The sequence below is a fragment of the Armigeres subalbatus genome, chromosome 3 (assembly GCF_024139115.2).
Source record: "Armigeres subalbatus isolate Guangzhou_Male chromosome 3, GZ_Asu_2, whole genome shotgun sequence".
Lineage (NCBI taxonomy): Eukaryota > Metazoa > Arthropoda > Insecta > Diptera > Culicidae > Armigeres > Armigeres subalbatus.
Window position 1 is genome coordinate 198,576,163 of NC_085141.1, and position 14,131 is coordinate 198,590,293.

General features: G+C 38.1%; 1 protein-coding gene across 2 annotated transcripts in view; it reads left to right on the forward strand.

Moving 5' to 3' along the window:
• LOC134225410 (coiled-coil domain-containing protein 42 homolog) overlaps nt 1-14,131 on the forward strand; it is a 174,563-nt gene that overhangs the window by 45,706 nt on the left and 114,726 nt on the right. Inside the window, exons 1-4 of one of the 2 annotated variants that reach the window (XM_062705470.1) lie at nt 10,516-10,610; nt 10,704-10,869; nt 10,930-11,176; nt 11,238-11,366. In XM_062705470.1, coding sequence (XP_062561454.1) covers nt 10,757-10,869; nt 10,930-11,176; nt 11,238-11,366 — 489 coding nt within the window. In that variant the 5' untranslated portion in view covers nt 10,516-10,610; nt 10,704-10,756. Of the gene's footprint in view, nt 1-10,515; nt 10,611-10,703; nt 10,870-10,929; nt 11,177-11,237; nt 11,367-14,131 lie in introns of those variants that run through there. The other variant, XM_062705468.1, reaches the window with a different exon arrangement.

Below are 14,131 nucleotides of genomic sequence, written 5' to 3' on the forward strand. Positions count from 1 at the left end.
CAATATCTTTAACATAGAAATTATAAAGCAAGGGACTTAAACATGATCCTTGGGGAAGGCCCATGTAGCTAGTTATGGAAGTTGTCAGAGTGCCGAGTGTGAAGTTCATTTGTTTTTCTGACAACAAATTGTTCAAGAAATTGATCAAAATAACGGGTAATCCACTACTGTGCAGATTGTCTGACAGTACTGTCGTGACCGGACGAGGTTTCTAAGCTCGACCGTTCGCCGCAACAATACTCAGCAAACTGACTTTCGTCGTCGATTCGTTTCGACACGAACACGAGAAAACCGAAAACATTTTTGCGTTACCATGGGGCTCAAATTAGCTCAATACACGTTGATTCAAGTTACTCAATAAATGAGTGCATATCATTAGAACATATGCCAAATGCAGACTACAAGGAGTTAATGATAATAGCATTTTGATATAATAATTTTATCATAACATCTAATGCCAATCTTATCCACTACATTCTCCCCCGCCTCTACTCTTGAGGTGTTTTATTGCACATTTCATTGAGGTGCCCACATTGCAAATATCTTTGATCCTAGAAGAAAGATCATTAACCAATTATTATGGCTTAACCATAGGTTGACAGTATGACAATCCAATCCAACTAACTTTCAAATCCAATCCGAATCAAATCCAAATCAAATCCAATGTAAATCCAATTCAAATTAAATTCAAATTTAATACAAATCCAATCCAAATCAAATTAAAATTCAATCAAAGTCCAATACAAATTCAAACAAAATCCAATCCAAATCAAATCCAATCCAAATCTAATACAAATCCAGTACAAATCAAATCCAAATCCAATTCAACTTCAACCAAATCCAAATCCGATCCGTTCCAAATCCAATCCAAATCCAATCGAATTCAATCAAAATGCAAATCTTATCCAAAACCAATCCAATCCAAATTTAATCCAAATCCAATACAAATTAAAATTCATTTCAAATCCAATAAAATTCCAATTCAAATCAAATCCTAATTCAAATCAATCTAAATCAAATCCGATTCCAATCAAAATCCAATCCAATTCCAATCAAAATCCAATCCAATTCAAATCCAATGCAAATCATATATGAATTCAATCCAACCAACTCAAAATCAATTCTAATCCAATCCAAATTTGGTCCAAAACCAATCCCAATTCTCGATTTCCAACTTCCATTCTTCCATAAACTCATGGTAAAATTTCACATAGTAGTAGGTTTAACAAAACTGATAGAAACGTCGATATCGCCACCCAGTGATGAGTACATGGAAGGTTGTTGCCTACTCTTTTTACTGCCGCTGCCAGTTGGAAGCAAATTTTATCGAAGTAAACATTCGGTACCTGATTATTCCGTGTTGCTTTAAACCCTATTTTCAAATATAATCGTTGTATCCAATATTCATATCAATTCCAAATCTAAATTTAATCCATTGTTAGGTCTTTTATTCATTATTACATTTCTATAACTCTTCCCATATTTTGTTTTATATTTATTTGCTCACCGATCACGTATTTTACCCTTTAACTAATGTTAGTTTTTTCAATTGTATTTTACTTTTTTTTTCACCTTTTGTTTTCATCCGGACCTCTCTCCTTTGCACCTTCTGTTTTCATCCGGACCTCCTTATCAAATCTACTGGAAACACTAACAAATATTTATTCAATTATTTTCATTGTTTTTTTGCATTGTGACTTTTTTGGCATTTTTTTCAACCGGCCTACTCCTCTGCCCTTTTGTCAGGAAGCCGGGGACGCTAGAATTCTCCATTGTTTTTTTTTTGTTTTTCATTTTGCCAACTTTTTTGCTTTTATTTTTTTGTTTTTCTCAATGTGACATTTTTTTTTTGCACCTTCCTTGTCACCCGACCTACTCCTCTGCCCTTCCGTCAGGGAGCCTATCGGAGACGCTAGCATTCTTCATTGTTTTTTTTTTTGTTTTTAATTTTGCCAACTTTTTTGCTTTTCTCAATGTGCCATCTTTTTTTTTGCACCTTTCCTGCCGCCCGGCCTACTCCTCTGCCCTTCCGTCAGGGAGCCTACCGGGGACGCTAGCATTCTTCATTGTTTTTCATTTTGCCAAATTTTTTGCTTTCAACTTTTGTTTTTCTCAATGTGCCATCTTTTTTGCAATTTTCTTATCACCCGGCCTACTCCTCTGCCCTTCTGTCAGGGAGCCTACCGGGGACGCTAGCATTCTAACATATTTTTTTCATCTTTTCTTCCATTTCTTCATTTCCTCAATACGTATTTTTTCTTACCTGACCACGATGGCACCGATATACCGATCTTTCAGATATAAACAGGGATCTCAACCGACTAAAAAAATCACTATTTAAACTCTACCGGCTGCGTCATTGTCGTGACCGGACGAGGTTTCTAAGCTCGACCGTTCGCCGCAACAATACTCAGCAAACTGACTTTCGTCGTCGATTCGTTTCGACACGAACACGAGAAAAACGAAAACATTTTTGCGTTACCATGGGGCTCAAATTAGCTCAATACACGTTGATTCAAATTACTCAATAAATGAGTGCATATCATTAGAACATATGCCAAATGCAGACTACAAGGAGTTAATGATAATAGCATTTTGATATAATAATTTTACCATAACATCTAATGCCAATCTTATCCACTACAAGTACTTCTATGGAAACTGAATCAAAAGCGCCCTTAAGATCCAAGAATACTGAAGCCAATTGCTCCTTGTGCGCATAGGCCAGCTGTATATCTGAAGAGAGCAACGCTAGACAATCATTTGTTCCTTTACCTTTTCGAAAACCGAACTGAGTATTTGACAGTAATGCATTTTGCTCGACCCAATGGTCGATTCTTGAAAGGATCATTTTTCCAATAATTTTCTCATGCATGAAAGCATGGCAATCGGTCAGTAGGAATTGTAATTAGACGCTGGTTTCCCAGGCTTTTGAATAGCTATTACTTTCACCTGTCGCCATTCAGGTGGCACAATGTTGTACTCCATGAAACAGTTGTACAGGTCAAGTAATCGTCTTTTGCGATATCTGGGAGGTTTTAAGAAGATTGAATTTGATGTTATCGCATCCCGGAGCAGAGTTATTCGATGAAAGAAGAGACATAGATAGTTCCAGCATTGAGAATGGTCCACCCAAAGAACCGGGATCAGTGACTGATTCTCGAAATAGCGGTTCTGCTGGTACGGAATCTGGACAGACCTTTTTTGCGAAGTTGAATATCCATCGATTGGAGTATTCTTCACTCTCGTTGGTGGAAATGCGGTTCCGCATGTTGCGGGCCGTTTTCCAAAGTGTTGTCATTGAGGTTTCTCGTGATAGTCCCTCGACAAAACGTCGCCAGTAGCTACATTTTTTTGCCTTGAGAAGATTTTTGAGCTTTCTTTCAAGACTCAAATACTCTTCAAAAAGCTCGGACCTTCCGTGTTTACGGAAGGCCTTGAAGGCATCAGATTTCTCAGAATACAACTTAGTACATTCATCATCCCATCCAGGAGTGGCTGGTCTTCTTATGACAGATGTACTTGGAACGCGTCGTTTCTGAGCTTCCAGTGCGCTTTTATGAATCAATTCGGTAAGGAATCGATACTCATCCAGTGGCGGAAGAATATCAGTTGATTCAATACCAATTTTCACCGCCGATGCAAATTTTGCCAGTCAATGTTCTTCGTGAGATCGAAAGGAACATTAACTGGCTCAGATTGATGATAGCCACTCTTAATTGTGGTGACTATCGGCATATGGTCACTACCATGGGGATCTTGAATTACCTTCCACGTGCAATCTAATGATAGTGAATTTGAACATAAAGACAGATCAATACGGCTTTGTTGACCATTTGGTCCTATTCGAGTTACTTCACCTGTGTTCAAAATATTCAAATTGAAATCGTCACACAAATCATAGAAAATAGGCGCTCTATAATCGTCATACGTTTCGCCCCATCCAATACCATGTGCGTTCATATCACCCAATATCAATACTGGAGATGATAGAAGGGAGACTGCGCTCCAAAGCTGTCGACGATTAAGAGATGCGTTTGGTGGAATATAAACTGAAGCTATGCAAAGGTCTTTATTCTTTACATTTACTTGGCAAGCGACGATTTCTAACCCATTAATAACCGGAATGGGAATTCTGCAGAAGGAGTAGCATTTTTTGATCCCCAAAAGAACGCCACCTTAGTGGTCATCCCGATCTTGGCGAATAATGTTAAAATCGTGGAAGTTGATTTCATCTTCAGAAGAAAGCCATGTTTCACAGAGAGCAAATACATCACAATCGGAATTGCGAATCAAAAACTTGAACACGTCCAATTTATTTTTTAGACTATGACAGTTCCACTGCAGCACAGTGATTGTATCTTGTATGGCCGTATTATCCATCGAAAGATACAATTTCTGCAAGAAGGGGCCATGAAACAGTCAATTGCTTCAGATAACTTTCTACTGTTGGAATAAAGAGGTCAATGATTGGCCTCAATAAATCCGGAATATTGAAAAGATTCAAAAAGCGGTCCACGAGGTCCTTAAAGGATATCAATCCTCGCTTGGACGAGATTCTCTTTTCGGAAGTGCGAGTAGCATTTTCCTTTTCATTGATAATCCTAGCCGGATGTTTCTTAGGAACATCGGTTTTAGGCAATGGCGGAATGTCTTAGAGCAGCAGGGATCTGCAGTGAAGACTGGTTGCTTCGGGATTTTAAATAATCCCCCATTACCTTCAGATTTTGCCAAGCCTTTATGGATGACTTTTGTTTTCTTACGGCGCGATCCCGGGGAAGACGGTTGCTTCCTCTTTTCGGGCGCGTGTACCTCCGAAGAATCATCCATATCGGCTGCGTCAGAGTCCGATTCATCAATGGAGATGGAATCATAATAGTCACTTACTTGAACGGTAGCTGAAAAAGCAGTCTTTGCGGTGGCAGTGGCGGATGTGTCTTGCGCTTTAACCATTTCCACATAAGACTGCTTGGAGCGCTGTACCAACAAGCGCTTCACTTTTTGGGTGCGCTTTCTGTACACTGGGCAATCTTGCAAACCATGGGCAGGATCCAAACCACAATAAGCACATTTTGTGGCTTGTTGCTGACAGGTATCCTCCCGATGTCTTTGGAAACATTTACCACAAAGTGGTTTGTTGTCACAAAACTCGGCAGTGTGACCTAATTGTTTGCAGTTGGTACAATTAAATACCCTTGGTACAAACAAACGCACCGGAAACAACATATTCTCGATATCTACATATTTTGGGAGCATCGAACCGGCGAACGTCACCCGAAGCGAGCCTGACTTAGAATATACCTTTTTGCCGTCTACCATGGCTGCTGAATGCAATTCCTTGCAATCCAGAATATCCACGGTAGACTCCATTGCGTTCTTCAAGCGGCCTTTTCCCGCAAGTACATCCTTGCAAGTCAGGCTCGCTGCGTTGATCACACCTTCTATTTCGACCTCCCGCGAGGGACATAAACTAAATATTCAATATTGTACGCCCTGTCGCCAGCAATTTCATTCGCCACCTGGTATGTAGGTGCGGTGATGCGTAGTTTGTTTCTGTTGATTTGATTGAAATCAAGCTTCGTAAAACGACGCGTCAAGTCTCGTTTGATGCCGAGAAAATCTAGGCTTTTCGCTTTCTGCCGAAAGTAAACAACCCAAGGGCTAGGCGAAGATGCCTGGTAAAATCGTGTGCGAACCTCTTTTGGTGGCACATCACCTCCCACAGTCTCTGCTTCCATTCTCACCCCGAAAGGTGGAAGGACAATTCTGGCTTATACTAACTTAAAACTATTACCAAATCAGAAAAAAAAATGAAAAAAAAAAACTAGTTCAGTTGATTTAAATCAGTCCCGCTCCAAAAGGGAGAACAATAAAACAAAATCTGCCACTTATCTGCGCTGCTGCTGTAGGTAGCAGCAGAAACAATAGCCTGCTTCACTGGCGTCGCCAGAAGCAGCTACTTCGCTCGCCGACAGTGATCGCGTTGGATTCGTAGGTAGGCACCATACAATAGACTCGCACTACCGAACAACACCAGCGATGAGACACAGCACACACGTCTGGCTCGTTCGAACTATCGGCACGGAATGTCAGGTGCATGTTACGAAGGGTCCTATAATGCATGTTCTCCTGCATACTGGCGTCCAGCAGGCACTTTGGTAGAAAGCTTTACATTTTAGATAATTTTAAAGATAAATAATAGTTGATTTGTGAATTCTCATCAGGAGCCGCTAGAGTTGAGGTAAAAGTATGCAATGATCATACTTTCGATAAAAATTTTCCTACACATTATCTAAAATTGATCGAAGAAGCTCCCCGGATAAAAAATATCATTAAAATATCATAAATTTTATTGTTACAACACCATTTAAAACATAGTTTTTACCATTGAATATAATGGAATTTTGACAATAAAATCACATGAGAAATAATGGTTTTCCACGATAAAATGAATGGTAAATGGGACTTTTACAATAAAAAAGGGGGGTTGTTATGTATCTTTACAATAAAAAAATCGAAAATTTTCCATACAAAATTTTGAGCAAAACAATTGATTTTATGGTTCTTCAATGGGATGATTTCGAGCGAGAAAATAATAGAAAACATTGTGTTTTAAATGTTTTAATTACTGTTTCTATTGTTTTACAATAGAAATACAACAGGATTTAGAATACATTATACTCCAATATTACAATAAAATACAATACAATTATTTGTACAAATTATTTTATTTTCAATTTAATTTTAAATCAGTTTAAACTTCATTTCACTCATTTTACGTCTCTTTGCTGACGGGACTTCCGAACCGAACTTTCTATCTGTGAAACTAATTGATGCGTTGTTTAGCGCATCTTTAGGCGAATCCAGCGCACTACTTTCGAAGTTGGGTAAGTTGCCTATATCTGGAGAAAATCCAACTTCGGTATAAAGGCGTACTAACTTTGTTCCGGATACAATACATGTTATAAGCTTCATTTCTGTAAAGGAACAAGGATACATGTTACCAGGTATGTCATCAGGTATTATAACGATAAATTTTTATTTTTTTTGTTCGGGATGAACCACTGCGTCCATTATGTACATTGAACTTTGTAGTATAAGATGACGATTATTGGTGGTGAGTATAAGCCGTTTGCCAGCCCAGTATCATTACTTGACACTTTACCGGTCGCTACTAAACGCGCATATGTGACCAAATTTGGCAGCGCGATAACACCGCTGCTATTTGATGAACTATCAAATGTCAAACGTCACCGGTACGGAATGCAGCCACCAAAATGATAACAGAAAATAGTACCCGATGCGAAAAAGTTTGACTAATCTAAAATGACAGCACGGCGAGTGTGATCAAAATACTCGCGCTCAGGCCCAGTAATGATGCTCTAACGCGCTCCAACACTTTAGATACTTACCACGGTACAGAAGCCATAGTAATCTACCGTTGCCCAGCACCATGGTTTCTGCAGAAACTGTTATGAAAACCACTTTCTGCACCATACAGTTTCATTATTTTCATCTCTTCACTAATTATAAACAAAACTGTACACGGTCAAATGAATCCAGCCATTCTTCGAGTAAAACGATAAGCAAAATTTTTTGTTCCCTTCAATTTTTTTGAATTCCAATTTTTATTGCATAACATTTCTAGACCTGCAATATGAAAATATATTACTTGAGAATCGGTATACATTTTTATTCATTTAATGAGCAAAGCTATTGTAATTTTATTGTTTTCAATTGTTATTTCAGCAATATAATAATTCCATGAAATATTCCAAAATTATATTAATTCAATTACATAAGACGAATTTCCAGATCATCCAAACCGAATACTTTTATAATTTGTTTAGTTTTTGGATGTACAATACCAAACATAAGCGAACAATAAAAATATAATAGAATGTATTGATAACATTTAAATATATTGTTATGTTAATGTAAGTACAATAAAGATCTTTTACAACCGTGAACATTTTACAATAAGCGTACAATAGTTTGTATTGTTTACCACACAATCTATTGTATTTCAATGGGTTATGTCATTCAAGTTGCTGTAAATTTTTATCCGGGTCAGGCTTGTCCAAAATATGTACATGTCCAAAATATATCATTTACCCTACAACCGTACAACTTGCCCACAGACGCTTCGACTTCACTCCGACCGATCCAAGTTTCATGGGGCGGAGTTAAAGTTGTACAACACATCGGAGCGTGTGTGGGGCCCTTAACACTGTAAGCCCCATTCCTTCTATGCAAGGATGTTAACGATCATCCAGTAATTTGCGTTCGATCATTTAGTAGTTTGTCAATAACACATTCCAGAAGCTGAATTTCAAAATATGTTGTATGGTGGACTTCTAGTACGAAGGTTTTTCTACAACTTTGCCTAATGGTTCGTTATATCCCGTAACACGGTAGATCACTTTGACGTAGTGTGTTGCGGTGTAAGATCTACCAAACAGAGCCCTAGCTTAATCCATTTTCTAGCTAGGGCAATGAGTTGTGGTATTTAAGGATTCATCGTATTTAGTCCCCGCTACCAACAGCAGTCTCAGAAATAAAACATAATTAATGTTACCTTGCAGACAGTGGAAAGACTCGAATTCCTCTCGTTTGAGGCTAAACTGTATGCAGCGGAAACAACTTTTCAAGCAATTAGTTAAAAAACCTTGGTACCCGTCCCTAGGCTGAACTGACTGCTGGAAAAATCGAGTTAGGGGTTTAAATACGTACTAACTCTTCTTGAACTGGTGAACAATGGTAGTGAGAGGAACACACGGAAGTTCTTATTACTGAACAAATTCTCTTGCTTGAAATGGTCTTGTAGACAGAGCTAAATCCCGGGTTTGTAGCTTTACTGGTGATATTCTAGAAGCAAGACAAGGATGTGGCTAGGGCTCCGATGCATGGCCAAAAACAGTATTACTGTTCTGTTTTCTCAAGACAGGATTGATTTCCTATTGATAAGGGGCGCGCCTTCAATGGGATTGCTCTCTGTGAAGGGTTTAAATAGCGGGACCTTGTCATGGTGCACTTGAGAAAACAAAACAACAACTGTATCGAAACCGATACTGCATTGCTTATCAATAGTAATGGAGTAATTCAACATGCACTTAAACACTAAGGATACGGGTAACGCTACAATAGATCTAATAACTGGTCGCAGTGGAACACCCGAACAGGAAAAAAAAATGGTTCGTTATTAGAATTCAACTAATTATGGAGTTAGAGCGCCAGTTCCAGTAACTTTAACTAAATGATTGGAATTTTGTTATCATTTAGTCTAAGTTACTTAAACTATAGCTATAACTCCGTTACTAGTGAAATTCAAACAACGAACCATTAGGCAGAGTGGTAGAGTTCTATAGAAGTTCTATGAACAGTTCATATTTGGGGCAAACATAGACACTGTACGTAAACTTAATATTCGAAAAGGAAACACTAACCCGCTTCTAACTATTCCTAGAATTTCTTTAGAAACTATTCCATTAATCCAATGAAATTATTCAACAAAGATACTCAGAGCCACGGCATACAAAAAACAAGGCAGGCTCAGCACGCATGTAAACATTCAGTTTGAATGTAAACATGTGACGTAAGTACTATCTTCGCACAAGCTGAACCGAGACGATGCTCTACGGTCTCAGCATGCTTACTTTTGCACTCCAACATGTGGCGATACAATATGCGTCACTCTTGAAGTGTCATTTTCCTTACGAGCCTACCTTGTTGTCTGTATACCGTGCTCAGAGCAATAGGGCACTGTACGGACTACTTTGTCTCTTTCTCGCTGCAAATAGATTAGAAAACAACAAGGCCATCAAACGTCAAAATTTATGAGGAACGAAAGAGAAAGAGATGTTTCCGTGCAGTGCCCTATTACCGTTTTGATTTTAATGATATGTCATTACTCATCACAATTTATGGTCATGGTAATTAACCCCAGTGGACTGGGGAAAAAACAATGGAATGGTATGAATTAATGTAAGTTGATCATAAATAGAGATGTCGTGAAATCCCGATTAATCGATTATTAACTAATCGATTATTCTCGATTCTTGTCGATTGTTGAATCGATTAATCGTTGGATAGTAATCGATTCAAAATCAATCGATTATCATAACGATGAATCGATTAATCGAAGTAATCAATTAATTAGCGACATCCTTATGATGTCGTAAAATCCTGATTAATCGATTAGTAACTAATCGATTACCCTCGATTCCTCTCGATTATTATATCGATTAATCGTTGGGTCAGTGACGTAGCCAGAAAATTGGTCTGGGGGGGGGGGGGGGGTTTCCGAATATTTTTTTTTTCGAAAAAAAAAAAATTCTTCTAGAAATGTTGTCTTCGGGGGGGGGGGGGTTATGTCCAAAACCACCCCCGTGGCTACGCCACTGCGTTGGGTAATAATCGATTCAAAATTAATCGATTATCACAACGATAGTAATCGATTAATTTGCGACATCTCTAATCATAAATTGATGGTTTTTGATACCTTATAATGATTGATTGCATTTAGATCATTTTAACTAGTTTTACACTAATTTAAACATGAGCTATCGTTTTTTTCCTTTTCCGCTTCCCCTAGTGGAACTGATACTCTTGTATGTGCGAACAACCCACGGAACATGTGCAGTGCATGTTTTTGCTTTGGTATCTATGGATACATTAATGATATTGATTGTTTTTCATTGCAGTTACTAATAGAGCACATGTGCCTAGTGTCAACATTTCTCCATCGCTTATCGAAATGCCTCGAACTAGACCAACAACTAAATTAGGTGTTTACGGAAAATACGATTTCAATCCTGAGAAAGCCGTTACATTATACAATGAGTCAAAAATTCAAAATCAATTCTACATGTAAGTACAATCCAGATAGTTTGAACACAGGTTTGCTTGAATTCAATTTTAAACCCATAGCAAAACACCTAACTGGGATGTGGCCCGATTGAGTTTCGAGCTTAAGGGGATACAAAGCAACCGGGAGTATGAAGAAGTGACTAAGGAACAAGGTCGGATGCGTACCCATTCCCACGAGCAATTTCAATTGAATGAAAAACGATTAAAAGAAGCAGATAGACAATTGCAAACACTTTGGGAGGATTTTGTTGATGTCAATGATTTTCTTAAAGACTGCGAATTAAAAGAAAATGAGTCTAACGCAACTGTAAGGTTTCGCTGTATAAAACTACTTAGTTCATGTTAATCAATATCTTTTTATTTTTTAGAAGGAGAATGAGAAAATAAAACAAACCGAATATCATGAAAAAATTACCAAATTAGATGCCGATCTTTCACTTTTATGTGGTTTCGTAGAAAAATATGAATACACTATCCATAAATACACTCCATTCGAGGTAAGCATTAGCCAACAGACGCGGCAACATAAAAATTTAGCGATGCACACGAATTTGTAGGTAATACAATTTGTGTGTGGGTATCGTAGCGACATTCATTGCGTTACTCAACGTTAAATCAATTCGTATTTGCCCAAATAGTCCCTTTTCCTGGGTAGATTTGATCCACAGTTGACTATTACAAGAGTACAATCAAGCTTATCATCTTCATGGTATAGTTGGTAGGGTTTGGGTGACCGCAAACTTCTATATCTTCAAAAAATATCAATAAACTGAAGATATATTCATACTATAGTGTTTTATACAGAAATTTGACTATAGTGTTTTATACAGAAATTTTGTTGTTCGCTCAACAGTTCATTTTTGGACACTTTTTAATACAGCAAGTCAAAGCAATCCATAGAACTAAATTTGATAGTCATCCATCATATGTTTTTTTATTGGCCCGCCACTCTCCCCCACACCAAGAAGCACTAATTTGAACTTCCTGGTAATGGACGCAACTATCTCGGCTTCTTAAATGGCAACAAAAAAGCAAAAAATATTCGAATAATTTAAATTTAAAGGTGAGAAGGTAAACAACTATGAATCTAAATACGAGAGTGAAAATTACTAATCAAAGTTTCATAACAGATTCCCAGTGGAGATATTCTCCTTTTAAGGGATCCAGATGAATGACAATAGCAAACGAAAAACTAAATCGTAACTCAAAATAAATACATTTACATAGAAACTAACCTGTTCGTAATGGCTTTAACGTTTACGTTTCATTGATTTTTTCTTTAAAATACTCCTTTGCTTTAATTTTAAACAGGTGTGGATTGGAGACAGTTCCAATTCATTAGGTAAAGCATTATATTTAAGAGGTGCTATATATGAAAAACGACGTCTTGGGTGGATGAAGCGCTTGCAAATGCCAAATTACCAGCTTGTCGCGTAGCATGAAGTTGGGCGACATTGCTGAGGATTATACTACAATGAGTAGTGTTGTGCAATATACCATGAACCATAATTATTGTTTGTCACTCGCATAAGCCAAGAAGTGGTAACATGTTATGAGAAGTGTTGGTATAACGGGCAGGAGTTGAGTATGGCAATTTAAAAATAATTTTAAGGCATCTATTTTGTAACACTGATCAGTTTAGATTTGCATGCACTACCCCATACTGTTATAATGTATTGCAGCTGGGAGTGAATATGAGCATAATAAAATTTCAGTAGGACATGTTGGGGAACGAAGCTTTGAACTTTACTCAGTATACCACATAAACTTGCAACCTTTTTCTCAATATATTTTATATGAACTTCCCATGATAAAATAGAATCTGAATGAATTCCAAGATATTTGAAAGAGTCTACTTTGTCAATTGAGACACAATCTAAAACAGGATCTAAATGCTCTGGCAATCGTTTTTTAGATGACTTAAAACCCATGTACTTTGTTTTCATTAAGTTGAGGGACAGAAGGTTACTCGAAAAATACACTTTTAATAAGTTTAAATCATGATTTATAGACTCAATCATCATATGAGGGTCACTATTTGAGTAAAATAGAGCAGTGTCGTCTGCAAACAACCTTGGTAAATCGTTCAGTGGCAAACCACTCAGATCATTGATGTACACTAAAAACAGCATTGGCCCGACTATGGGAGGGACTATGCAGGGACTATGTCCAAGGGCTTGACGATCTCTCCCCAGGCCATCTGCGAGTTTTTGAGGGCCTGCCTAGGATGTGGTGGGGTTTGACAGTGGGCCCTGTTAAACCTTCATAAAAAGCTGCTTGAATCCGCAAGTAGGCTCCGCCAAAGCGACCGTGTGCCGCTCAAAGCGCACAAGCCCAAGTCCTGGTGTTAGGTGAGACGCTAAACAGCCCTGACACGACGGCCCTCCAACGAGACAGGAGGTTTGCGCAGGCCCAATAAGCCGCCTTTAAAAACAACTATTACGAACGACATAGAAGATAATACGACTCGATACAATCGGCATCGACCTAGGCGACGAATAAAGGATCACGATCAGGCCTTGGAAAATTCTTTATCTTCTTTATCTTCTTTATTGGGAGTAGGGAAAAGCCCGTTCGAGTAGTGCTCGTATAGGCACTTTCTCGAATGGGCGCAAAACCTTCTCATCTTTTCGTATCAATAGAATTTACATTGACTCCAAATGATACATTATGGTCTTAAATATACAATTATACACTACTTATAACTAACATATGTACAGAAACAATTTCAAGAAAACACTATACAATAAAACAAACAAAAAATTTGCTAACGTGTAGAGTTGGTAGTGATAGTGATAAGAAGAATTTCTTTTTGAGGGTCAATCGTGAAAGGTGAAAATCGAATTCCGATGAACAACGGTTGAACGTCCTACACATACAAGTGAGAGGCTCATTATGTCCGTAATTTGTGCGAGCACCGTGAAGAAACAGAAAATTGTTTGACCGAAGCTGTCTATAGGGAATATTTAAATTCAGACTAGATAAAAGACCAGAGCAATCAACTTTGGAGTTCAGAAGATCAGAAACATAAAGCGCCTTGGAGACGTCGCGGCGCACACTTAAAGGTTCTAATTCTATAAGCTTACAACGATCATCGTAACTGGGAAGATTGAAGGGATCGTTCCATGGTAGGTGGCGCAGAGCAAAATGTAAGAATTTGCGTTGAATGGTTTCAATACGTTGAATACTGTTGAGATAGTATGGTGCCCAAACAATGCACGAGTATTCTAAAATCGATCTCAAATTCGTTCAAAACCAACGA